This window comes from Eptesicus fuscus, chromosome 10 (genome assembly GCF_027574615.1).
Source record: "Eptesicus fuscus isolate TK198812 chromosome 10, DD_ASM_mEF_20220401, whole genome shotgun sequence".
NCBI classification, from domain to species: Eukaryota; Metazoa; Chordata; class Mammalia; order Chiroptera; family Vespertilionidae; genus Eptesicus; species Eptesicus fuscus.
The window spans coordinates 11,011,351-11,037,996 of record NC_072482.1 but is presented as its reverse complement, the minus strand read 5'-3'; the positions used below and the strand labels follow the sequence as shown (position 1 = coordinate 11,037,996).

The window sequence follows — 26,646 nt, the reverse complement described above, 5'->3', positions numbered from 1 at the left end:
TGAATCTTTCAAGGAGCATCTCTCTCTCCCCCTTAATCTCCAAGGGCCCTTTTGCTATAACTTGTTTCCTGAGCCCATTTCTTCTATAGCTCACTTCTTCTACCTCTGTGACTTTCTAAATAAACTTTCTCTTATAATTTGAGTCTTGGCTTTGAATTCTTCTTAGCCATAACTTTAAAAAAACTAAATGGAGAAACAAGTTGTAGTAAATCCATACAAAATACTGCTTGTTTTCATATATATTTTGGAGATATTGCTATATCAGAACATATTTTTTTAAGTTGCAGAGAATCTCATTGAGTAGACATATTTAGTGCTTAATCAGTCTCCTACAGATGGATTGTTTTCAACCTTTTATTATAAACCATATTACAATCAATAATCTTATACATATGACATTTCATATATCCTCAGGTATTCCTATAGAATAAATGTTCAGAAGTAGGATTGCTGGGATAAAGAATAAATACATTTGCCTGCCTGGTGTGGCTCAGTTGGTTGAGTGTTGTCCCATGCACCAAGAGGTTGCTGGTTCCATTCCCAGTCAGGGAACATGCCAGGGTTGAGGGCTCAATCCCCAGTAGGGGGCATGCACGAGGCAGCTGATCAATGTTTCTCTCTCTTCCTCTTTCTCTAAAATCAATAAAAATATATATTTAAAAAAAGAATAAATGCACTTGTAATCTTGATAGAGATTATTGAATCATCTTCCATAGAAGTTGTATCATTGTTGATTCCTACCAGTACCATATAAGAAGGCTTACTCTTCACAGCCTCAATAGTGTGTTTAGCATCTGAATTTTTGTGTATCTATAGATGAGCAATGATCTCAATTGGCATTTTTCTTATTATGAAGTTGACCATCTTATGTATTTCTTTGTTTATGTACTATTTGTTCATGTCCATTTTTCCCTTAGAATGTTAGTTTTTTTATTCCTATGTGTGTGTTTTTTTTATTTCTCTGTATTCTATGTTAAAAAAAATTCATCCTTTGTCTACATGATATAAGTTGCAAATATTTTTACCCAATTTGTCATTTATCTTTTTTTTTTTAAAATATATTTTATTGGTTTTTTTACAGAGAGGAAGAGAGAGGAATAGAGAGCTAGAAACATCAATGAGAGAGAAACATCAATCAGCTGCCTCCTGCACAGCCCCTACTGGGGATGTGCCCGCAACCAAGGTACATGCCCTTGACCGGAATCGAACCTGGGACCCTTCAGTCCAAAGGCTGATGCTCTATCCACTGAGCCAAACCGGTTTCGGCAATTTGTCATTTATCTTTTGAAAATTTTTATAGTTTTTTTTTTTTTTTTCTGTGGTTGTTGTTTTCCAATTGGATATCTTTTAGTAGCTACTACCTATCTTTAGCTGCAGGTCCTGGCCTTCTCTGGTATGGTAGACCCCAAATTTCTCCTGTATCTCCAGACTGCATTTTGCCACCAGGGTAATGATGTCACTCAGTTGATTCTGTTCCACTGTCCAGAGTGCCAGGAGGACATTCCCTGCAGAGACAAAAGATAGGCTGACAGAGGTCAAATATCTGGACTCACTTAACCAGGACAAAGACACCAATAATGCAGAAGGTATCATGCAAGTTGTCAGGCAAGGATTCTTGGCTCTATATATTATGTTTGCTTAAAATATTGCTTTAGACCCTCAAAACGACTGAGCATATAAATAAACATGACTAAGTAGAAGCTGAAACGTTACTAAGGTTTAAAGATAGAGTAAGGGTAGTTTAATGATAGTTTTGGTAATCTTCATTCCACCGGTTTACCAAAAGAAGATGAGGAGTATTTCCTAAAATGTAGGTTCATATTCAAATGTAATTTTATGGTTGGTTTAAGTTTAAATAAAAAGATGGTTCAACTCTGTGGCATAAAGCTGTTAATGATCCTAAGAGTTCTCCAGATAGGAGACATTTTACTCCTCCCTATCTTATATTTAGTTTCTGCTACTAATAACCAAGTTTCTCATTAGTTTACTCACGAATACTCTACAGGCACTTGTTTTTCTGTCATTCAACCTAAGCAAAATGTAAAGCAATGTGAGCTTAATATGGGCAAGGCTTTCCCATTAGACTGGGAGACCCCCAGAGATTGTGTCTTTCTCATCTTTGTTTCTCCAGGCCCAGCACATATTAAATAACCAAACAATACTGAATAAACAAATATGCCAAATTCCACCTAAATATACACTGAGTGGCCAGATTATTATCTCTGAATGATAATAATCTGGCCACTCCGTGTATATTCTATATAATGAAAGGCTAATATGCAAATTGTCCCCTCGGCCAAAAGTTCGACCAGCAGGCATGCCGGCCAACCGCCCATGTCCCCTCCCCCTGGCCAGGCTGGCCAGACCCCACCCATGCACGAATTCATGCACTGGGCCTCTAATATATATATACATATACATATATATATTTACACACATACACACACATACACACACACACACACACACACACACACATACTGAGTAGCCAGATTATTAGTGGTCAGATTATTATGCGTTTAGAGATCATAATAATCTGGCCACTCAGTGTAGTCTTCCTCCCTTAGTCCTTAAAATATTCAGAAAAACTGAAAAATACCTGTGATATTTAGGATATCTCCTCCAAAACAGAGTACATCTGAAATTGAGTAAGGGAGAGAGGAAAATAAGTCAAAATCAGAGCTATACCAGATCATAGAAGAATCATATGTGATCAAAACAATGACCTACTGAGTTTTTCTTTAGGTCTTTTTGTGTATTTCAAGGCTTAGGTTCCTTCTTCCTCCCTTCTAGCTTCCCCTCAAAGCTACCTTTACTTATATCACCTTCTCTAAAATGTCAGAAATACTTCTGTTCTCTTCAAAGTTACCCCTTTATTTTTCCTCTGGATCCTAGCCTGGCTTACCCTCTCAAGAACTTCACTCCCTCCCTCATCTTCTATTGGATCATTCCCATAAATATTTTAAAAACAAAACACAACAAAATTAACCTATTTTTGACTTTACCTTCTTCTCTAGCTATTAGGGCCATTTTTGTGCTACATTCCTAGTAAAAATATTCTCAAGAGTTGACTATATACTAGTACAATTTTCTCCTCATATCCTATTCATTCAAATTTTTTTCTCTACCATTCTCTTCTCAGCTTACTCGAATCTGTCACTTCACTAAAATTATCACTTAGTATTAATACTAACTTTTAGTATTAATACTTAATTACCACCCCTGTCACTTCACTAAAATTATCAAGATAATCAACAGCATTCATCTTGCTAAATTCAGTATTTTCTGACCTCACTGTATTAGACACCTTTCATTTTCAACCAAGCTAGCCACCACCTTTTTTTCTAGAGGCACTACTTCCCATTTGGTTACATAAATACCACAATATCCTACACCTCACTGTGTTGTCTAATAGACTCTTTTGTAGGTTCTTTCTCCCTAATCATAATCCTCCCCTGGAGTTCCTCAAGCCTGTCTTAGACTCTTTCTCTTTATATTCTCCCCATCAACTCATGCATTGATTTCTCTATTTGAATGACTTATTGACATTTCAAGCTCAATATATTCAAAACAGAATCCTGATTTTCTTTCTCAAAGTTCAGACTTTCCCATTTTGGTAAGTGATGCCACCATTAATTCAGTTATGAAAGCTGAAAACTTGAGAGTCCCTTTCCTCACTACTTCCCACTAAAAAAATAATCAGCCTGGCTGGTGTGGCTCAGTGGTTGAGCATTGACCTATGAACCAGGAGGTCACAGTTTGATTCCCAGTCGGGGCACATGCCCGGGTTGTGGGCTCAGTCCTCAGAATGAGGCGTGCAGGAGGCAGCCAAATAATGATTCCCTCTCATCATTGATGCTTCTATATCTCTATCGCTCTCCCTTCCTCTCTGAAATTAATAGAAATGTATTAAAAAAAGAGAAAGAAAAAATACATCAGCTAATCCTATCTGTTGAACCTGCAAAATATACAGGGTGTCCCCCCCAAAATGTATATACACTTTAACAGTTGGTAGCTTAATTTTGAAAATGAAATGTATTTTAATAAACACCATCTTTATAATTATTTAAAGTATGTGTATACATTTTTTGGGGAAACCCTATATATAAAATCAATCCATTGCCATATGACTCCATGCCATATCTTGAGACCAATGTTTTCAACCTTGACTGCACAATGGAATTACCTGTAAAACTTTTAAATTTCCAACTCCTGGGCCTACCTCAAGATAGTCTGATTCAACTGATGTAGACATCAGGACTTTGAAAAACTCCCCAAGTGGTTATCTATGCTGCCAAGGTTGAGAACCACTACTCTAGACCAAATCTCCATCATCTTTCACAGCTGTTCCAATGATCTCTTCCAGCTTCCATTCTTACTACCTACCCTTCTTCAGCTCCCTATAACCCAATCTCCCCGAGGCAGCTAACATGAGCTTTAAAAAAATGTAAATCAGATCATACTCCCTTGCTAGAACGTTTCCACAGTTTCCCTTTGTACTAACATGTATAATCCAAACTCCTTACTATGGCCTATACAGCTTGATGATCTCCAACCTCACCTCAAGCCACTTTTCTTCCACTAGCTATGCTCTAGCCCAGGGCAGGGGAACCTTTTTTCTGCCAAGGTCCATTGGGGTATTTGTAACATCATTTGTGGGCCATACAAAATTATCAACTTAAAAATTAGCCTGCTTTAATTAATTCACCCCTAATGCCTTGGCCAGGCCAGATCAAATGATTTCGTGGGCCTTACATGGCCTACAGGCCAGATGTTCCCCACCCCGGCTCTAGCCGTACTGGCCTTCTCACTTCCCAGAATATGCCAAGTCTTCTCCCATCTCAGAAACTTTGTACTTGGCATTCTTCTGTCTGAAATGCTTCACACTTGGCTCCTCACAAGGTGTTCCTCTCATCATTTACCTCTCAGCCTAAACACCACCTCTGATTACCCTAATATAGAAACTGTCACCCTATAATTCTTCTTTTTTAACCATTACACCCATTTATTTCCTTTGTAGAATGTATAATCTATAATTGTTCATTATTTGTCTATCCCATTAACATGGAAATTCCCCAAGGACAGCTACTATGTCTTATTTACCTGTATTTCTAGTACCCAGAAGTTCCTGACGTTACAATTCCTACCTAATTCTTAACTTCTATCTCCCCCTTTCATCTACACTTGGTGAGAAAAAAATAAAAAACCTTTACTACTTGCTCCTCAGGGGTTAGAGGTGAGTCAAATAATTGTTTTTAAAGGAGTTGGCACAAAGTTAGTATTCTGGTGAATCTCAGAATGATGGACATAACTGCATGGGGCACTGTCATGCAAGAACAGGAATGTTATAAAAGTACTAAAGGGTATAGGGCCAGAGATATTTCTGTTGGGTAGGCCTAACCGGACTGAAAGGTGAAGAATAGGGTTTTGCACCCTCTGCACCTATTATAGTGCGTGTCACAGAGTAGGTACTCAAAAACATGTTTACGAACAAATGAGTTTCTTTTCCAAATTAGGCACGAGCTTAATACATGGCAGAAAATAAACACTCATTCCTACCTCACAGGACCAAAATGCAATACTGGCATGGGAAGGTGTTTTCTAAATTATATTTGATATGCACACATGAGGCACGTTACATTGTTAGAAGAGACAACCTGAGGAATACTTTATTTTGAAATAAAATACAAACATGCAAAGTTAAAATGAGCCGTTTTCTGTTTCTGAACAGCGAGTCAACAGGATGAGACTGGATAGAATGGCAGCTACAGACCAAGATGTAGCTTGTCAGAACTAGATGAGTAACACTGAAAGAATGATCCTTTAGTGTCCCTTTTAAAGTACCCCAGGACCCCTTCTAGTACAAACCCTCAGGAGCCCAGACCACTCCTCCTTGCTCCCCTACAATGGTCACTCACGCTCGATGATGTCACTAATGTAATAACTGAAAATGTGGGCCAGTTTGTCCAGGTCATCTTCCGACTTGCAGGTCAGGCTGAACCTGTCCATTAATGCTGTAAATCCTAACCAACAAAGCAGAAATTATTAAGTTAGCTGAAAATCCTAAACTTTTATTCCTCCACATATCAGACCAGGGTAAAGGAGGCAGATGTCTTGGGCTTTAGCAATTCCATCATCCTTTAAGGTGGTGGGGGCCAGGCAGGTGGCTGCTGCCTCTGCGGAAGTCCGGGGCCACTGCTCCAGGAGCTGCAGATGGTGAGGCCACCCGCAAGCCCCTTTTCATCTGAAGCCAGCTTCCCCTCCCACCTTTCTCTAAGGCCCCCTGGCCAAGGGACCGGCAGGATTTCTCCCCATGAGACAGAGACAGCACAAGGGGAACAGATTCATGCTCTACGGAGAACTCTTATTTTGAACTCCTTGAATCACTCATGTTCATACCCATGACACATACACTCCCTAAACACCCGTTAAATGGACAGACTCTCAAGGTAGCTGCTCGTTCTCTAACTCCTGGAACGGTGGCGGGCACATACTGGCAGACCCAAAGAATGAACTGAGCGAATGAATACAGTAAGCGAACGAGAAAAAGTACTCATTGGAAAATGCTCGGTATTGGGAGGATCTTGGTCTCAAAGTCGGCCGTGTGGCCCCGGACAAGTGGTTTCCCCTTTATGAGTCTCAATTTCCTCCTTTCTGAAGAGAAGCCCAGGGCTAAGCCAGATCATCCCTAACGGTGTCCTCCTGCTCTGAAACGGCGCTGTTCCCCGCGGGCGGCCGGCAGTGAAAAGCGCCTCTGGGAGCTGAGGCCCAACGGCCGCCGCTGGGGCGGGCTGGGGAGCGACGCGCCGGCCCTCGCCCTCACCCGTCACGTGGACGCCAAGGAGGACGCCCTGGGCCGTGGCCAGCTCGGGTTCTGGTGCCCGGGGCTTCCTGAAGACCAGCAGGTCGGGAAGTAGCGCCGCCAACCGGGCCTCCACAGGCCACAGAAGCGGCGCCCTCACCCGGTCGCCGGTCGCCATGACGGCGGCGGGATTGCCCGCCGACCCACCGGAAACAAGGTCCCCCGAGTAGCAGCCAATTAGCATGGCGGTCCCTCCCACCAACCAATCAGTGTGGGCTTCCTTGTGGCAGCGCCAATCAAAAGCGGTACCGCCCCACCGGCCTCTGCCCTAGCTCTGGCTTCCGGGGCAGGGGGACGGGCGGAAGGCGGGGCAGCTCAGAGCAGGGCTTTCAAAGCCGCAATGCTCTCGTTTTTTCAAGAAATATGATAGTGAAGATGCTTCTACAACAAAAAAGATCTGGGATAAATATTAGTAGGTGGTCTTTGCTTCATATCATGGGTAGAAACGGGTCATCTCTGAATTTCTAAGGACAAGTTCCTTAGGCATCTGGCTAAAGCAAACTCAGGATGGTTTTTTAAGTTATACTAAGGCTATTTTACTGTTGGCCCGTTTTCATTGTTAGGGGAGAGATTCTTTTATTTCTGTGGTCTGCCAGGGTTGGTCAATCTGGTCCCTCTTGGGAGAGCTCCCTGTGGCTGTTTCTCTCTTAATTCCTGACTTTTGTAGGATAATGACGTACTTAAGTTTCCAATCTGTTGCTCAGATTCATAGAGAACACAAAGCAGTACAACTATGAGTACATTGTGGATTTTTAACAATCAGAAAAGTATTTTTGTCTTTCCTGCAGAAATAAAAAAACTAGACATTTTTATTTTCACTATAGTTCTACACCACCTAATAATCAATGCCATTTTGGTGGTCTAATTTTACTCAAGGAATTCTTTGCATTTTGATAACACTTCCAGTAAGACCAAATATATTATCAGCCCACAGAGGACAGAGAATACCTGTCAGCATGGTGGGAAGGCCAAAAGGGAAGGAAAAGAGATTAAAGGAAGGAGATAGGTAAGAGGCCTGGACACTACGTATGTCTTGTCTATAGAGATCAATTTCAACATTATAAACAACAACCTAGAACCCAGGGGTATGTAGACTTCTCAAAATTCAAATCACTTTTTCATAAATTTATTTTTAAAAATAACAATTGCAATGACATCAATGATTAGATCACCTGTACTCCCCCTACCGCTGAGGAGAAAATATATATAATTGAGTCCCAAAGGAAAATCAAGACATTATTATCAGGCACTCAATAGCCAAAATGTTGTTGGTCCAGTGATATAGACACTGACATGTTCAATGTACCAATACAATTAAAATATATACAATTATCCTGCAAAAAAAAAAAGCATTCATGAAGTAACTATGTATTAAACCAATTATTCACTCATCCATTCACTCTTTCTATATCTAAGTCATCACTACAGTCAAAAGGAAAAATGAATAAAAGAACTTCTAGCAACAAATAAAAAATCCAAACCTTAATCGCCCCCACCCCCACCCCCACTTTGTGGGTTATTATGGTGTTTTAAAAATGACCACAATGAAAGGGCCATGAATTAGCTGAAATGCAATGACAACTGAAGCATTTAATTTCAAGCAAAACTCAAATGCATGAAAAAATAATTCCGCAACAATGAGGCTGGAATTATGTACAAACTTAGACACAAATAAATAGCATTTTAGAACTATTGGCTTAAGTACTAGAAATTAGGTCTGAGGAATCTCTTTCTGAACTCTGCACCTTAAAGATTCCTGAACAAACCAAGGGATATAAATTTCTCATTGTTTTTAGTAATCTGTCATTTGACAAATTTGGGAATTACTGGATAAAGTTAACATCTAAAACTCATGTTATGAGCCAGAAGTTTCTAGCGAGTCTACCAAAGAATAAGTCCTCCATTCCTGACATCTGGAAGCCAGGAGATGATTCGATTCCAGGAATTAGAAATATATTTCACTTCCTGCTTTCTTTGCATAGCTCTGTACCTCTATTTAGACCATTACAATGCTTATGATGTTTTCTTTAGAGAGCGAAATATTTTTCTCTCTTAATACAATTAGAGTAAAATATAAAAAGAGCCAATCTTTACTCTTGGTATTTAAGTCAAAAAGAATTAAGTTTTCCTTCTTTGTTTCCAGGTAGGCAGAAACTCTTCTGAAGTATCACCTTACTTCTACCAGGGTTCAACATATAGAAAAGAAATGAGACACAACCCATTCTGGGAACTGTAGCCCAATTCCTTACACTATAGGCATCTCTAGTTCCAGTCTGTAATTTGTCCCCAAAATGTAGACGCAATGTGAAAACCTTGCTGCACAAGACATGTGAAGAAAGGGGGGAAGCAAATGGAAGCTGGCACCAACTAGTCAGCTGCCATGGGAAACATGAGAATGTCCGTTTTCTGGGGCCAGCACAAAGCACTTGCAGGAGTGAAGCCAACATCCACGTTAAGTCTAGGAGGTAACCTGGAGAACATCCAGGACAGCTTGATTGAACAGTGCTTTCCAGAAAGTGTCAAAGACCAAATCTCAGACTTCTCTCTTTCAGTTGTTAAAAAGATTATAATGTAAATTAGTCTCTTCATCTTAATGATCCATCCCAGGCATCCATCAACTGAAGAATCATGCTATATGACAACACATGGGTGTATATATATATATATACCTCTCTCTCTTCTTCTTCTAGGCTGAAACACACACAAACCCTTCTATTTTCCAAATGCTGTCACCAAGCCTATGACTGAAAATCTCTAGTTTGCCTCTCTGTTTAGGAGTTACTACAAATGTCCTCAGCACTTCAGCATAGTTGTATTGTTTTGTTCTCTATTTAGGAAAGGAAGTTTCAAGGTCCAATACCTTCTAAATTGTCTTACAAGTAGCCATAGTAAGAACTATGGTCCAGATGACCTGTCAACAAATTGACAAGCAGACCACAACTGGCCAAAACGAAAAAAGATTCAGCAATTATTTTTAGTGCTTGATTCTTTTATCATTCTATCCCCAGAATTAGCTTTTTCTTGGCTTCGAGTCCAAAAATACCAACCTATCATCTTGGCAGACAGAGATTCTTATTATTACCACAGATTAGATGAATGTATCTCAGAGAATTTATTATTTCCATATTATGAGATTTAACTTCCATGCCTGGAAGTCATCTCTGAATACAGTATCCATTCACTTAGCCTGAGATGGTGTTTAGATTCCATGGGAAGGAGTGGGCTGCAGCTTCCCGGATTGTAGTTTAGCTTGAGAAGGTTGTTCTCCCCTGCTCAGACGGCTGGCTGGCTTCACCAGTCAACATCTAAGTGCTGTGTGTGGTACTGTTGGGCTGGCATGAGTCCCTTGCATCATCCTAGTCCATGAAACGTCAATGTCAACAGTCTAAAATAGGTCCTGACTGAAAGGGTGAGACAAAGCCTTGCAACTTCAATTTGCCAGACACTGCTGCAATTATAATACCAAGCCACTTTGAAAAACTAAGTGGGTTTCTGTCCTGTAGAAAAGGGCAGAATGTGATCATCAGTGTCCCATCGGAAGAAGTGATCAATTTCCTGGAACAGTGGTGAGGAACATGACCTTGATCATCTCCATCACATGGCCTGGGGTTAGGACACTCGGATGATCTGTGTCATTGCTTCTTCATCTGCTTGGTTTGGATCCTAGAGATAAAGAAAGCATAATAATGATTAAAGTACTTTGCAAAAGCAACAGGAACTGTGGCTCTCACTACTTTATCACCGAGGGCATACATACAACTTTGCCAAGAAAACCAAAGGTCTGCTTGCAAGTCTGCATAAATGGGTTAAAATGCAGCTCCATTTGGAAATGAGACAATAAACCTTATTCTTAAAAGGATTAAAAATCTGATCTGGCCTGGCACTCCATTAATGAACACTCCAGAGTTCATAGCACACCTATGTGGTGCTCTACCTTTAGTGTTTAAGGGTCCTTAGAGCTGGCTAAGAAAAAGACCGAAAGAAGCCATGTCGTGCTATATATATATATTTAAATATATTTTTATTGATTCCAGAGAGAGAAAGATAGAAACATCAATGATGAAGTAGAATCATTGATTGCCTGCCTCCTGCATACCCCACAATGGGGATCGAGCCCACAGCTCGGGCATGTGCCCTGACTGGGAATCGCAGCATTACCTCCTGGTTCATAGGCCGATTCTCAACCACTGAGCCATGCCAGTCGGACATGCTGTATATATACACTGAGTGGCCAGATTATTATGATCTCTGAACACATAATCATCTGGCCACTCAGTGTATATCCTATATAATAAAAGGCTAATATGCAAATTGTCCCCTTGACTAGGAGTTCGACCAGCAGGCAGGCCGGCCAACTGCCTATGTCCCCTCCCCTTGGCCAGGCTGGCCGGACCCCACCCATGCACGAATTCATGCACCGGGCCTCTAATATATAGCACTAGGCTAAGTAGGTGCCTAATGTGACTCACTGCATGACATTCTCACATTCTTGTGAAGTATCAATAGCACTCCATTTTACAGGTGAAGAAAACTGAGGCTAAAAGAGGCTAAGTAACTTGACTGAGGTCATATTGTTAGAACAGAGAATTAGGAGAGTTCCTTGGGTTAAAAGCTTTACAAATTGGCTATATTGAAGACAAAGGTCCTAATGGCAGAAGACCGAACAATGAACACTATAGCAAGAGCATAAAAACCAAGGAGTAGGAGGAAATGAAGCCAGAGGTAGGCAGGAGCTAGATCATTCAGGACCTTGTTGGCCAAGGTAAGCTCTTTAGATTTTAGTCTTAAGTGCAAATGAGAAAGGGCAGGGGTAGAAGGAATTTAAGCAAGATGGTGATGTGATATGATATACATTTAAAAAGATCACACTAAAATATGGCTAATGGACCAGAGCAGCGCAAGAATGGAAGAAAGGAGACCAGTAGGCAGTTGTTATATTAACTGAACCAAAAGAGAGAGGATTACACTAGGCCAGGGATGGCGAACCTATGACACGTGTGTCAGCACTGAGACGCGTAGCCATTTCTGATGACAGGCGGCCGCTGAGGTGGCCGCATGCCGAGGATGAAACATTTGCGAAATAATGTTTTTTCCTCAAAGTGACACTACCCAAGTTATGCTCAGTTTTTTGGCGAAGTTTGACACACCAAGCTCAAAAGGTTGCCCATCACTGCACTAGGCTGATATTTGGAATGGAAAAAAGTAAACTGATTCAGATTATATTTTAGAGGTAAAATGAAGAGTTGGATAATTCTAGTAACTGGTAGATGGACATGTTGAGATGAGTGGTTGAGGCATTAAAAAACACACACCAAGAGTTCTATTTTAGATATATTGACTCAGAAATGTCAATACAATAAAATCAGTAGAATTAGATGTAAGAACCAGTACAATATAGTAGTTACAGAGTAAGTTATGGAATTTTACTGCCTGGGTTTGAATTTCAGTTGTTCCATTTTATAAAGTACTAGTGTCCCGGTGCATGGATTCGTGAACACTGAAAGGAAAATTAGAAGAAATATTTTAATACAATTATTTGCGTCTTGCTCATCAAAAGAAAATAGGATTCTACCAAGTTTCCTATCTACCTACTCCAGGACTTCTGAGGATAAAATGAGATGAAGCATGGGAAAATGCTTCACAAACATTTGGTTGAACTGTAAAATGTTTGTACCTGGCTATAAAGCAAGTTGTGTTCCTGGGCTGAAGAAACTCCGAGGAGGCTAGTCACGAGGGAGGGGAAGCTAGATGTTGCTACGTGACATCATTACAAGGTGCCCACAGCGACAGTTTCTGGGCTGGGCCGTGGGCTGCATTTTGCACCATAGGGTCTTGGCAGCCATAGGCTGAGATTTGGTGGGGTGTCGCTCCAAGGTGGTGCCGGGGCCTGTGTCCCACTTAGGGGAAGCCAAGCATTCGTTTGTCGGCACCAGTTCCATGGTGCTGTTTATTTTTAAATGGCCAGTGCGCCTCGTGGCAGCTCCTGCGTTGGGCATCTGCCCCCTGGTGGTCAGTGCATGGCACAGCTACTGGTTGGACGGACACTTAGCCTTTTATATATAGATTTTACCTTAGGCAAACTATTTAATCTGTCTAAACCTTTGATTCAATTGTAAAATTCTTACCTCCTGGGGCTTTAGGTTGCTGTAAAGATTCAGTTGGTGAAAAATGCTTAGACAATGCAAAAGATTCCACCTGAGAAAATACAAAGTAACAAGTCTTCTTACCTGCATATGAGGACTATCCTTTTCTTTCGGAGAGAAAAATCGCCCACCTTCACCACGCTTCCGTGCCATGGCATGACGGTGCCGAGACTCATGCAGATATTTCTAAAACCAGAAATAAAACTACTTAACTACTAGCTAGAACCAGTATAGTTATCTACTGCACAAATTCCATCTTCAATAGTTTAAAAAAGCAGTGATCAAAGCCACCAGAGGCACTTATGACTTTGAATTATGGAGAAAGCTTTGGAGAAAACACTGGATAGCTAACCATATATAACTACCATAAGAAGTAAATGCTAAATGAATATAATAAAAAAGACTCCCCAAAGGTATCCCATAGATAACTACCTATCTTTTAATATATATATATATATATATATCCTCTCCTTTGCTGTAGTAACAGACCAAATTTTTGTTGGGCAAATGGCTGCTTAGTAAAAACACTACATTTTCTTGCCTTATTTGCAGGTAACTGGCCATGCAATTAAATTTTGGCTAATGAGCCTGGCCGATGTGGCTCAGTGGTTGAGCGTCGACCTATATGAACCAGAAGGTCATGGTTCAATTCCCGGTCAGGGCACATGCCCACGTTGCGTGCTCAATCCCCAGTGTGGGGTGTGCAGGAGGCAGCTGATCAATGATTCTCTCTCATCATGATGTTTCTCTCTCTTTCCCTCTCCCTTCCTCTATGAAGTCAATAAAAAAATATTAAAAAAAATTTTTTTTGGCTAATCAAATACATAAAACTTCCTAAAAGTTTCCTTAAAAGAGAGCTGCCTCTTTTGTTCCATTTGCTTCTTAGGCTGGAGCCCAAGCAGCCATCTTGGACTACAAAAAGCAAACTAAGAAATTAGAATAAGATAGGAGGAGAATGAGTCTTGAGAACTGTGGAAATGTGCTACCAGCCCAGAATAATTTACCTCTAGACTTCTTTTATGTAAGAAAATTTTTAAAAAATTTAAGCCAGTGTTATTTTTTTTGCTTCTGTAGTTGCACCTACATATAGCAAATGATAACTTTTATAAAAAATACCAGCTATCAGCCCGGTTGGTGTGGCTCAGTGGTTGTGCATCGACCTATGAACAAGGAGGTCATGGTTCGATTCCTGGTCAGGGCACATGCCTGGGTTGCAGTCTTGATCCTCAGTGTGGGGCATGCAGGAGGCAGCCGATCAATGATTCTCTCTCATCATTGATGTTTCTCTCTCTCCCTCCCTCTTCTTTCCTCTCTGAAATCAATAAAAATATAATAAAAAACAAACAAACCAGCTATCTATCTGCCTTCAGTTGTTTGGAAGGTTCTCAAGGAAACAAACCATATAAAAGGTTTAACTTATTCCTAAAGTAGAACCCTGGTATTCTCTTCCTACATCCCTCCCTATGTTATACATACCCTTCTTTCCTTTGGAATTTTCCCTTCTGCCTCTAGTTTGGCTCGGGCTTGCCTCCTCTTAAGTATGCGGTGATACTGTTTGGCATTCACATAGAGAGGCTCTTCTTCGAGCATCTCTGCCCCAGGTAGAGGGATTCTTTGGATAGCAGGCACAGACCCAGCACCAGGCACCATCTGTGTTGAGAGAAAACCAGTTTATTAGTGACATAGGAAACAGTTTCTTAATCTGTGTTAATCTATTTTCTTCTGAATGTTATACAAGAGTAGCTTTTACAGGGCATTCAGTTAAATGCACTTCCTGGAGAACACTTACACTAAATGCATTTTAAACAAATATTACAATCTATCAGTTGGGGGCCCAGAAGCCACACTTAGAAATAACATAACCTGGTCCAAATTCTTGTCCACGCATGGCTCCATTCTCTAGGAATGTCTGCTGCCATCTAGTCATCCAGACAGTAATCATCTATATATATGACAGGCTAATATGCAATGTCCCTACGGGAGTTCGACTAGGAGACCTGGAGTTCTATTGCTTGCTATGACATGTGCTGACCACCAGGGGGCGGTGCGGAATGAAGGAAGTGAGGCTGGTAGCCAGCAGGCCCCAATCTGCCCTGATCACTGGCCAGGCCTAGGGATCCTACCTGTGCACTAATTTCGTGCACCAGGCCTCTAGTATGACAATATGGTAAAACAGTTCAATGGAAAATTGGTATAAATTTACCAAGTGCTACTTAATGCCTATAGTTATACAACTAATTTAGTTAACTTACTATATAATTTAAGACTAATTTTTCTAAACAAACAAAAACAAAACACTGTACTAAATGTATGATGAAACAAGTCTCCTTAGCCACACTCCCTTCCCAATGTTAACTTTGAACGTCTGTATTGTTTCTTCTGGTAGCTTCCTCCCTCTCTGTGCAGGCTTCTGCTACTCAATTCTTAATTTATCCATTTTAGGTACTATGTACTAACATCCTATTTTGACATATGAGGATTTAGCTTTCACATACCACCCAACTTTCCTTCCCTATCTTATCACTGTATTTATATCACACATTTAATCTGCTTAATCACTACTATATCTCCAGCACCAAGAATAGTACCTGGGACTAATAGGTCCTCACAATGAATTATGGTTCACTGTAATCTATACTAATAAAAGGGTAATATGCTAATTAGACCGGACATCTTCCAGACAAAGCCATGGTGGGGGTGTGGGGGTGGGCGAGGCAGAGGCAGTTAGGGGTGATCAGGCCAGCAGGGGAGGACAGTTAGGGGCAATCAGGCCAGCAGGGGAGCAGTTAGGGGGCGATCAGGCTGGTAGGCAGAGGCAGTTAGGGGCGATCAGGCTGGCAGGGGAGCAGTTAGGGGATGATCAGGCCGGCAGGCAGAGGCGGTTAGGGACGATCAGGCAGGCAGCCAAGTGAGAGGTTAGGAGCCAGTGGTCCCGGATTGCAAGAGGAATGTCCAACGGGATCAGGCCTAAACTGGCAGTTGGACATCCCCCGAGGGGTCCCAGATTGGAGAGGGTGTAGGTCGGGCTGAGGGACTTCCCCCACCCCCTGTGCACGAATTTCGTGCACTGGGCCTCTAATGTTTATTATTATAAAAGTAGATCTCTGTAAGTGCCTTAAGGATCAATCTCAATGCCAAGAGGTCAACATTATTAACAAGCTTTATGAGAGATATCAAATTGCAAGTTCAAGAATTTTGCAAAGACAGATATGTAGGAAAAGAAATTACAGATGAGAACAGTGAGCTGAAGAATCAATATTCTTACCATGACCATCCCTCCTGAATTGACCACATTGCCTGCCACTGGTAGTGTCACAGTGACAGTCCCTTGTCCACTGCTGGTTGTATTGGTGTTGGCTCCTGTCTGAACAATCTGTGCTCCTGCCAAACTTGCCGCTGGGATGGTGATCATGCCTGAAACAGGGACTGTAACTTTAAGAAAATAAAACATAAAACAAAAAACAGGTACACAGAAAGAAGGGAACACAGTTAGTTCCTCTTCTATCTGGCACACACTCAATCACCTTGGAAAAACATACTAAACTGCATAAGGGGGAAAAAAGCACTCACCCACTCTCTGCCTGGTTTACTATATAAAACCCATGTAATCATAATCTTTGAAACTCTATTAACTTTCTTGGTTCTAGCTCTGAATAAATCTATCCTTGAAATGGATACTTTCCTGGGCATTACAATAATAGTTTTCAATAGGTGGTGAGACAGTTTGGAGTCTTCCACTTCTATGGGTCAGTCTGACTATAGCTGTCCCCAGTTTTTGTACATATGGACAATCAGCTTCAGGATAGAAATTTTATAAACTTATATAAATTGCTCATCCTAAACTGACAAGGAGTCAGCCAGTTGCAGGCCTAAAGCTTAAACCAAGCATTCCAAGTCCCCAGACTATCAACAGCAGCACCGAGGAGAATGTGTTTACCATTTTCTGAGTTCCTGCCAGTGCTCAATCCAGTTCAGGCCCTCTCCTGAGTCATAACAAAAGCACAGTTACTGCATCCACTGGATCTTATATACTGCTAAGTCTTAATCATAAGTCAAACCTTTAGTCATGGAATCTAAGTAAGATATACTTTTTAGATTTAACTATCTGAGAAATGCTTCCAAAAGCTCTTCAGTTCAGTTTGCGCCATCTCCTCCTCTCTGAAATACATTCTCCTCTCAAGCCATATTTCATCTCTCCCTTCTGTATGCATGATTTATTCCTAGAAGATACCTCCATAAGGATTCTGCACTACATTTATTTGTTCACATGTATGTCTCCCTTATTAGAGCAGAGTTTCTTTGAGAAGCTCTTCTTTCTTAGTAAAGTTCTACATACATAATAGGCACATAGTAAGTATTTTTGGAATAAATTAACAAAGAAGTGGCCCTGATAAAAATACACCTAAGCAACAACTCCTATATATACACCTAAGCAACAACTCCTATTTCCAATCTTCTATTTAGAAAGTGTTAAGTAGAAGATTAAATCCTTATGAGCAGTCCTTTTTTAAAAATTATTTTTCAACTACAGTTGACATACATTATTATATTAGTTTCAGGTGTACACTCAAGTAATTAGACATTACATAACTTACTAAGTGATCATCCCCATAAACCTCGATCCCATCTGACACCATACATAGTTATTAGGATATCACTGACTATATTCCCTATGCTGTACTTTACATCCTCACTAGGCTCAATCTTTTAACCACTACTTAGGGGTTCCTCCAAATGGAATTGACGTTGGTCATGTATTGGTGACAAGGACGTAATAATAATCAATGAATACTTAGAGAAAATCTTATTTTTTGTTCAAAAATATGTCATGTAGAGACCACCACAAAATTCCTGAAGCATCATTTGCTCAAGGAATGAAGATGAATCCCCCAAAAGTAGACAGAAATGAATGGGCATACTTACCTTGCTGGAGAATGGTACCGTCTGCATTAACTGGCTGATAAACGATGGTTTGCCCTTCAGCAGTCTGTGCCACTTGCTGCCCCTGGACAGCAATTTGCTGCTGTGTCTGTAGGAAAGAAATTGTAACACAATTTAAGAGATTCTAAAATATCACAAAAGGCCATGTAGTCTTCTTCTCTTTTTAAAAATCCTCATCCCAGGATATGTCTTGATTGATTTTAGAGAGGAAGGGAGAGAGAGACACCGATGCTAGAGAAACATCAATCGATTGGTTGCCTCCTGTATGCATCCTGGCTGGGGATCGAACCCAAAATGCAGGCATGGGCTCTGATCAGAAATTAAACCTGCAACCTTTTGGTGTACAGGACTGCGCTCCAACCAACGGAGCCACCTGGCCAGGGCTAGTCTTTTTCTTGGGGAAAAAAAAAAATACACACACACACAATTTTTTTCCTCTGTGTAGATTTTAGATTTTTATTCCTCCCGCTCTCTATTGTCTCCAACTACAAAGAAACAGTGATTTAAACCCTTTACGCCCTTTTATTTTTTAAAATTTTATTTATAATTTTTTAAATAAATCTTTATTGTTCAGATCATTAGTTGTTCCTCTTTTTCATCCCCATAGCTCCCCTCCTCCCAGTTCCCACCCTACCCCTACCCCCGCCCCAGTGTCCTGGTCCATAGGTGTACAATTTTTGTCCAGTCTCTTCCCACACCCCCCATACTCCCTTTCCCCCGAGAATTGTCAGTCCACTCCCTTTCTAAGCCAGATTCTATTATATTCACGTTCACTCTGTTCATCAGATTTTTTATTCACTTGATTTTTAGATTCACTTGTTGAGTATTTCTTGCCACTCCCTTCTGGCTTGCATAGTTTTTGTTGAGAAATCTGCTGACAATTGTATGGGTACTCCCTTGTAGGTAACTGTTTTTCTCTTGCTGCTTTTAATATTCTCTTTGTCTTGTGCCCTTGGCATTTTAATTATAATGTGTCCTAGTATGGTCCTCTTTGGATTCCTTTTATTTGGGGTTCTTTGAGCTTCCTGGACTTGTAGGTCAATTTCTTTCACCTGGTAGGGGAAGTTTTCTGTCATTATTTCTTCAAATAGGTTTTCAATATCTTACTCTCTCTTCTTCTGGCACCCCTATAATTCAGATGTTGGTACGCTTGAAGTTGTCCCAGAGGCTCCTTGCACTATCTTCATATTTTTAGATTCTTTTTTCTTTTTCAGTTGGGTGTTTTTTGCTTCTTCGTATTTCAAATCTTTGACTTGATTCTTGGGATCATCTAGTCTGCTGTTGGATCTCTGAATATTCTTTTTTTTTTTTTAATATTTCTTATTGACTTTTTTACAGAGAGGAAGAGAGAGGGATAGAGTTAGAAACATTGATGAAAGAGAAACATCTATCAGCTGCCTCTTGCACACCCTCTACTGGGGATGTGCCAGCAACCAAGGTGCATGCCCTTGACTGGAATTGAACCTGGGACCCTTCAGTCTGTAGGCTGACGCTCTATCCACTGAGCAAAACTGGACAGGGCTGAATATTATTCTTTCAGTTAGTGTATGCTTTATTTCTGATTGGTCCTTTTTCATATCCTTGAGGGTCTCACTATATTTCTCGGAGGTTTCTAGGAGATTCTTGAGTAACCTTATAACCATGGTTTTGAACTCTATATCCAGTAGTTTGTTTTTCTCCATTTCTTTCATTGGTGACCTGTTTCTTTGTCTCCGCATTTTGGCTGCTTCTGTGTTGATAGAGTGGCTTTGTGTGCTAGGTGTCCTATAGGGCCCAGTGGCTCAGCCTCCTTAATTACCTGGGGTGGACACTCTTGGTGCACCTCTTTGTGGGCTGTGTGCACAGGCTTGTTGTAGTTAAGCCTTGATTGCTGTTGGTATCACTGGCAGGAATTGATCTCCAGGCCAATGGGCTGTGAGGAGCAGTTGTGTCTATACTGGGAGAACTTCTGTGCTGGAGACACCTTTATGGGGCAGGAGTTGCTTCAGTGGGGCATTGGTGCTCACTGAGTCTGTCCCCTGAGTGTGTCTCTTATGGATATGAAGAGTTATAATCTGGATGGTCTCACTATGACCACTGGGTACACTGGCTCTTGGATCTCCAAGGAGGTGCAAAGTCAGCCACTGCCTGAGGCCACCAGCAGGAGCTACAGAGAGATCTGTAGATTCCTCCTCTTTGTTTGGGGTTTGGAGGTGCCCAGATGAGGTCCAGCTGTGAAGCAATGCAAGCTGTTGTGGAGCCTTGGGCCTTCTCTTGGAAGCTCTGGGGCTCTCTGACTCACCTGCAGTTTGTTAGGTTTTAGATTGCAAAAGGCCAGTCCATTCATATGAAAAAGCCTATGAAAACAGCTTGGATGGGGTCTCAGGGAATCACCAGGGTGGAGTAAACAGCAATGGCTTCCCGTCAGCCCTGCCCCAAAGAGGTCCCCAGGTCTTTGTGCCTCGCAGCACCATGCAGAAACAATGATCGCTCCAAGCACTTCTGAGAGAAAGCCACCCTCGCGTTCCGGCCCAATGCCAGACAGTCCAGTTAGTTTCTCCTCGTATGAGTCTGGGTCCCCAGAGTCTCACCCAGAATTGGAGTTCAGAGCAGTCAGAAGCTTGTATCTCCCTCCCGATGGAAAAAGACAACAGCGCACCCAGTTGCCAGCCCCTTTCGCGTGCGCCTCCGGACCTCTTACAGGACTCAATGTGCTTTTCTCTTTCCTTCTAGTTGTAGAATTTCCACTCAGCCAGCCTTCCCATGGTTCTGGATGATATAAGTTTTGTCTTTTAGTTGTAGTTTTGAAATGGTTGTGCATGGCAGCAAGTTCAGGTGTTTACCTATGCCGCCATCTTGGTTCTCTCTCTATATATATATTTTGATGGTTTTCTCCCTCATTTCTACTACATGTGAAATATATGGTTCAGCTGTTTGACCCTTCTAAATCAGCTGTGCTGTGTTCAGAGCTAGTGGAATTACCTGGCTCTGGCCAGCAGTAACGGCTGTCTGGGGCTGCTGGATGATGATCTGCTGGGTTTGGCCCTGCTGGCCCTGCACCTGCACAGCCTGCCCACCCTGGATCTGGATCTGTCCAGGTGGGACCAATTGGATCTGTGGAAGACAATACAAAGAAAGGTTAGTACCCTGTTGACACTGGTATCATTTGGTCCTGGAGTATTAGTTATTCACATTCCTCTACAAAGTGGAAAATACTGTGAAGAGGAAAAAACAACAAAACTGAAGTCCTGTTCTGCTTTTTTTATTTGTTTGTTAATCCTCATCCAAAGGATATTTTTCCATTGACTTTTAGAGAGTGGAAGGAAGGGGGAGAGAGAGAGAAACATTGATTGGTTGCCTCTCACACACGCCCCAACCAAGGCCAAGGGATCAAGTCTGCAACCGAGGTATATGCCCTTGACCAGAATCAAACCTGGGACTCTTCAGTCTTTGTGCCAAGACTCTACACACTGAGTCAAACCAGTTTGGGACTGTTTGGCTATTATTTTGAGAGCTAATTTGTTTTCCACTTATGAAACAATGGGGAATTCTGACTTCTGCCTGGATACTGGATATTACAGTAACAATGTCAGTTTTTTTAAAGATGATAGTGCTGGCACAGTCACATTATTTTTAAAGCATTTTTATTTAAAAATATATTCTGAAGTATTTTTTATAGATTAAATGACATTTTATATATTCAAAATAATTCTTGAGAGAGTAGGTAAATACAGATGAAACTAGGAAGACTGATTATATGCTGATAAATGTTGAAGATGAGTGTGGTGATTTATCAGTTTTCTCTTTTTTGTCTATGTTTGAAATTTTCTATAATAAAATGTTGGAGGTATACAAGTTATTTCGAATTTTTCCAACTCTAAGCTGGGATTGTATAAAAATGTATAAAAAGTCCTTAAACAATCAGAAAAATTGAGACTATCATATTAGACACACCTGCAGTCACCACTCAGATTTAACAAGTTAGTATTCTGCCATATTTCCTTCATTTAACCTTCCTTTCCCAACTAAAAGGTAATCACTATCCTATATTAAAACTGGTTGATACTCATTACAGAGCATATTTTATACATGTATATTCATAAAAATATATGGTGCTGCTTATAAGTTTTTAAATTTCATATAAATGACACCATACTGTATCCTTTTACAATTTGCTTTTTCAGTCACTATTGTTTTCAAGATATAGCCAATTAAAATAGAACTAGTTCACTCGTTTTATTTGGCATGAAGTATCACACTACATAATTATACTACAATTTATTCATCCATTTTTAACATTTGGGTTTGGTACTATCCATGGTTTTTGGCATCTAGTAGGGGTCTTGGAACATATTCCCCACGAATAAGAAGGGGCTACTCTAGTCAAATCAAATTTTTAAAAATGCCTTTAAGAAATCCTTCTCCACCCCATTGCATAAAGAAAATTCTCCTGGAAAAAGAATCTAAGGTTTCCAAGTATGCTTTTTTATATTTAGATCTTTAATCTAACAAGTATTTTTGTATATAGTATGAGATAGAGATTTTCTGTATCATTTTTCAATTAAAGTTTAGTTGCTATACATTATATTAGCTTCATGTGTACAACATAGTACACATGAAGTGTCACTTGTCACTATAAGTCAGTCTAATAACCATCTGTAACCATAAAGTTATCACAATATTACTGACTAGAGGCCCGGTGCACAAAAATTTGTGCAAGGGGGGGTTGGGGAGGGGGGTCCCTCAGCCCAGCCTGCCGCCTGTCACAGTCTGGAAGCCCTCAGGGGATGTCCTACTGACCTCTACAGGAGGTGACCAGGCTGATCAGGGGAAGGCGCTACCCCCATCACCCCGCTGCTGCTGCCACTGCTGGCCGCTGCAGCCACCAAGGTGTTTTCATCAACATGGAGTCCAGTCCCTTCACCACGAAAAAAATGACAAACTTTCTTTAGGCATTTTCAAAATGTCTTTCATAGGATATGACATTTCTTTCTTTCTTTTTTTTATCCTCACCTGAGGATATTTTTCCATTGATTTTTAGAGAGCGTGGAAGAGAGAGGGAAAGACAGAGAGAAACATCAATGTGAGAGGGGCACTTCAATTGGTTGCCTCCTGCATGAGCCCTGACCTGGGCCCCAGCCATGGAGGAGCCTGCAACCTAGGTACATGCCCTTGACCAGAATCAAACCCAGACCCTGTGGTCCGAAGGCTGAAGCTCTATCCACTGAGCCAAACCGACTAGGGCAGGATATGACATTTCTTAGCCCCTCCAGCAGCGGACCTTCATTTTCCTCTCCAGGAGTGAGGTGGAAAAACCCTAGATCACCTTCTTGGATTCTTATTACCCAAGTAACCAAAAACACTGCGAGTGGCATACCAGAGCTTAGCCAATGAGCGGTCAGAAAAGGTGTTTCCTCCGCAGCTCATGCGCAGAGGCAGGATTGCCAGCGCGCTGTGGCTGACAGGCCCTCATTCTCTCCGGGCCTGCACCATCGGTGGCTTGCCTCACTGCACACGCAGTTCCTTCCCACCCACCTGCACGTGCAGCCTCCTCCTGAGCAGTTGTGACATTACGGCATCCCAGACATTTTGCATATTACCTCTTTTTATATATATATGTGTGTGTGTGTGTGTGTGTGTATGTATGTAAATTTTCTGTCATACATTACGTCCCCAAGACTTATTTTATAACTAGAAGTTTGTACCTCTCAATCGCCTTCACTTTTTTCTTCCTTCCCCTGCCACGCTCACCTCTAACAATCATCTCTTGTTCTCTGTATCTATGAGTCTGTTTCTGTTTGTTTGATTCCACATATAACTGAAATTATATATTTGTCCTTCTCTGTCTGACTTACTTCACTTAACATAATACCCTTTAGGTCCTTCCATGTTATATCTCTACTAGAGGCCCGGTGCACAAATTTGTGCATGGGTGGGGTCCCTCGGCCTGGCCAGTGATCAAGGCCTATTGGGGGGCTGCCCAGCTGGGGGGAGGGACCGATCGTGGTACAGGGGGATAGGGAGTGGGGCCGCCCAGGGGAGGGACTGCGGGTGGTTGGCTGGCCATCCCCTCTCCCTATCGGGGTGGGGGGCTTATAGGAGTAGGGCTGGCCAGGGTGAGGGTCTGCAAAAAGTTGGGGGGGGGGGGAGGGGACAATCAGGGCCCCGATCAAGCCAGTTGGCCACTGCAGTGCACATCATAGCAACCGGTCATTCTGGTAGTTCCATTGTTCCAGTCGCCCGGCTTTTATACATATAGATTTCATTCTTAAACAATTTATTCACTGACATTTTATACTATTTTTGTTATACATATACCAACTTCCACTATTCTGGACTCTGTTTCTTGGCTCTCTATTCCAGTTCCATTGTCTATATCAAGCCAGGGATCCTAACCTAAAATTGTATGCAATATGTCCCATTTATCTGGACATCTATACCTTTTCTAAGAAGAGGGCATAGGATCACACTGGAATTCTAAAATAGAGGATCCAATATAAGAGTAAGAAGTACTCTTCTAAAATAGAACTGAAATCTTATGCATTCTAAGAAAGGCTATGGGATCTTACCTAGAGCCTTATATACGATAACAGAAAAGAATTTTTCTAGGATGGTTTGATTGGTTACATGTACAGTCCTGCTTGGAGGGAGGAGAATAAAATAACCCTGTCAGAGACTCTTAAGGGCAAATACATACATACATACCATAGAATCACAGAATTTAGAACTGGAATGAACCCTAGAAATCACCTGATATAAACTGCATTTTCAGATGAGAAAACTGACATATGAAAGCTTGCTTAATGGCAGACCTGGGAATGAAAAGTCAGATCACTGAATCCCCAGCACACTGTTCCTAACACTATCACACGGCTCCATTCAGGAGTGGAAAAGAAGGTGTGGCAAGGGGATGAAGAGGAGACAATAGAAGGACAGAAATGAAATAGTGTGAAACAGAGTTAAAGTACACATACTGGAAATATATTTAAAGCCATACATTTATTCATGGGGAAATGTGAAAACTATTTTTAATCCTCACTACAACTCTATTGTGGCAAAAATATGCCAACAGCTTTATTTTTTATTTTTTAAAAATATATTTTGATTTTTAGAGAGGAAGGGAGAGGGAGAGAGATAGAGATAGAAACATCAATGATGAGAGAGAATCACTGATTGGCTGCCTCCCGCATGCGCCCCACTGGGCATCGAGCCCGAAACCCAGGCATGTGCCCTTGGCCAGAATTGAACCAGGACGCCTCAGTCTGCAGGCTGACGCTCCATCCATTGAGCCAAACCAGCTAGGGCGCCAATAGTTTTAAAAATGTTCCCATTCCTTAGCCAAGCAATTTCCCCACTCCAAAGAAACTACCCTAAGAATTCAACTGAAAATAAAACTATCATGCTCAAATAAATTTATAGTAACCTTACCTATAAAGGCAAAAATAAAATAAAATAAAGTAGGCAGGGCAGAGGTTGGCAGATTGATGTCTCTCTCTCACATGAATGTCTGTTTGTCTGTCTCTCTCTCATATTCCCTTCCTCCCTTCCGTCCACTCTCTCTAAAAATCAATGGAAAAAATAACCTCAGGTGAAGATTTGAAAACAAAACAAAGGAATGTAGAAAAATTAGAAGTTTGATTTATTAAGCAGTGATCACGGCTTTTTTCAACTTGTATTAAATTCCTCCAAAAAAATTAAGACACCAATGTGATCATTTTAACTATTAAAACAAAATCTATATAGTAAAAAATTAATAGTTCTTCCTCATTCCCATTCCCATGCTAACAAACACATGTATTACATAGGGGTTTGGCTACTAATTACAAAGATAATATCACATAGTATATGTTTCCGTGCAAATTATTTTTTACCAAAAGTACTTCAGTATTAACCACCATTCTATGTCAACAGTTTATTCTTTTTAACAACATACTATTCCATATATGAATATCGTATGACTTATTCAACCACTTCCTTATTCTTTTTAATAGGCATTCAGGTTACAATACAGCTTTTTTTTGGTAGCACAATATTGCAATAAATGTATTTGTACATTTCTCCCTATATATCAATGCTTTTCATCCTATAGGATTCTCAGAAGTGGGATAGGTTTATGTATTTAAGAGTAAGATGCCATCCAAAATGACTTCAGAATTTGAAATTACCTACGTAATAAGTGTTTCCTTTCCTTCACACCCATAGAAGAACGGGATATAATAATTTTTTTTTAATTTTTGCCAAATTGATAAAAATCCTTCTACTTTTAATATTTGCACATAACATCCAGAGTTGATGTAATACCCTACCTACTTGTGTTAATCTCTTCTACATTTTTTTGTCTTTTTTACCTTTGTTTTCTGTTTTGGAATCAATCTTTCCAGTGGATTTATCTATTTTATTGATCTCTTTAAAGAATCAGCTTTTATTTACCTTTTCTACATTTTTGTTAGTTTTCTTCTTTAGTAATTTTAACCTACTTTTTTGCTCATTTTGTTCTTTTCCTAACTTCTTATGAGAAATATTAATTTATTTTCAATTTAAAAAAGTCTGTTAAGTTTTGCTCTAAATACAGTGTAAGGTGTGTGTGATGGGGATGGATTGAAATATCTTTTTTTCATTACTTGCTAGATGACTCAAAGAAATGAAAAGGATAGCACTTCTGAGCAAAAACAAGAATCCCCAAAGCAGATTATAAATTTCCTCCCTTAATGACATAAAATG

At 40.7% G+C, this 26,646-nt stretch overlaps 2 protein-coding genes across 13 annotated transcripts in view; both read right to left on the bottom strand.

Annotated features, from left to right (window-relative positions):
* Nucleotides 1-7,289, bottom strand: part of LOC114235287 (adenylate cyclase type 10-like) — a 44,586-nt gene extending 37,297 nt beyond the window's left edge. For all 5 annotated transcript variants that reach the window (XM_028161165.2, XM_054722426.1, XM_054722427.1 and 2 more), the window contains exons 1-4: nucleotides 6,824-7,289; nucleotides 5,919-6,023; nucleotides 2,600-2,638; nucleotides 1,362-1,505 (exon numbers count right to left, since the gene is read on the bottom strand). In XM_028161165.2, the coding sequence (XP_028016966.2) occupies nucleotides 1,362-1,505; nucleotides 2,600-2,638; nucleotides 5,919-6,023; nucleotides 6,824-7,046 (511 nt within the window). In that variant the 5' untranslated portion in view covers nucleotides 7,047-7,289. The remainder of the gene's footprint in view (nucleotides 1-1,361; nucleotides 1,506-2,599; nucleotides 2,639-5,918; nucleotides 6,024-6,823) is intronic.
* A 1,143-nt stretch (nucleotides 7,290-8,432) lies between these two features.
* Nucleotides 8,433-26,646, bottom strand: part of NFYA (nuclear transcription factor Y subunit alpha) — a 32,468-nt gene continuing 14,254 nt past the window's right edge. For 5 of the 8 annotated variants that reach the window (XM_054721744.1, XM_054721745.1, XM_054721747.1 and 2 more), the window contains 6 exons: nucleotides 20,908-21,039; nucleotides 17,929-18,034; nucleotides 16,271-16,437; nucleotides 14,482-14,655; nucleotides 13,090-13,191; nucleotides 8,433-10,525 (listed from right to left, as the gene is read on the bottom strand). In XM_054721744.1, the coding sequence (XP_054577719.1) occupies nucleotides 10,472-10,525; nucleotides 13,090-13,191; nucleotides 14,482-14,655; nucleotides 16,271-16,437; nucleotides 17,929-18,034; nucleotides 20,908-21,039 (735 nt within the window). In that variant the 3' untranslated portion in view covers nucleotides 8,433-10,471. The remainder of the gene's footprint in view (nucleotides 10,526-13,089; nucleotides 13,192-14,481; nucleotides 14,656-16,270; nucleotides 16,438-17,928; nucleotides 18,035-20,907; nucleotides 21,040-26,646) is intronic. The other 3 variants (XM_054721746.1, XM_054721748.1, XM_054721743.1) reach the window with 1 other exon arrangement.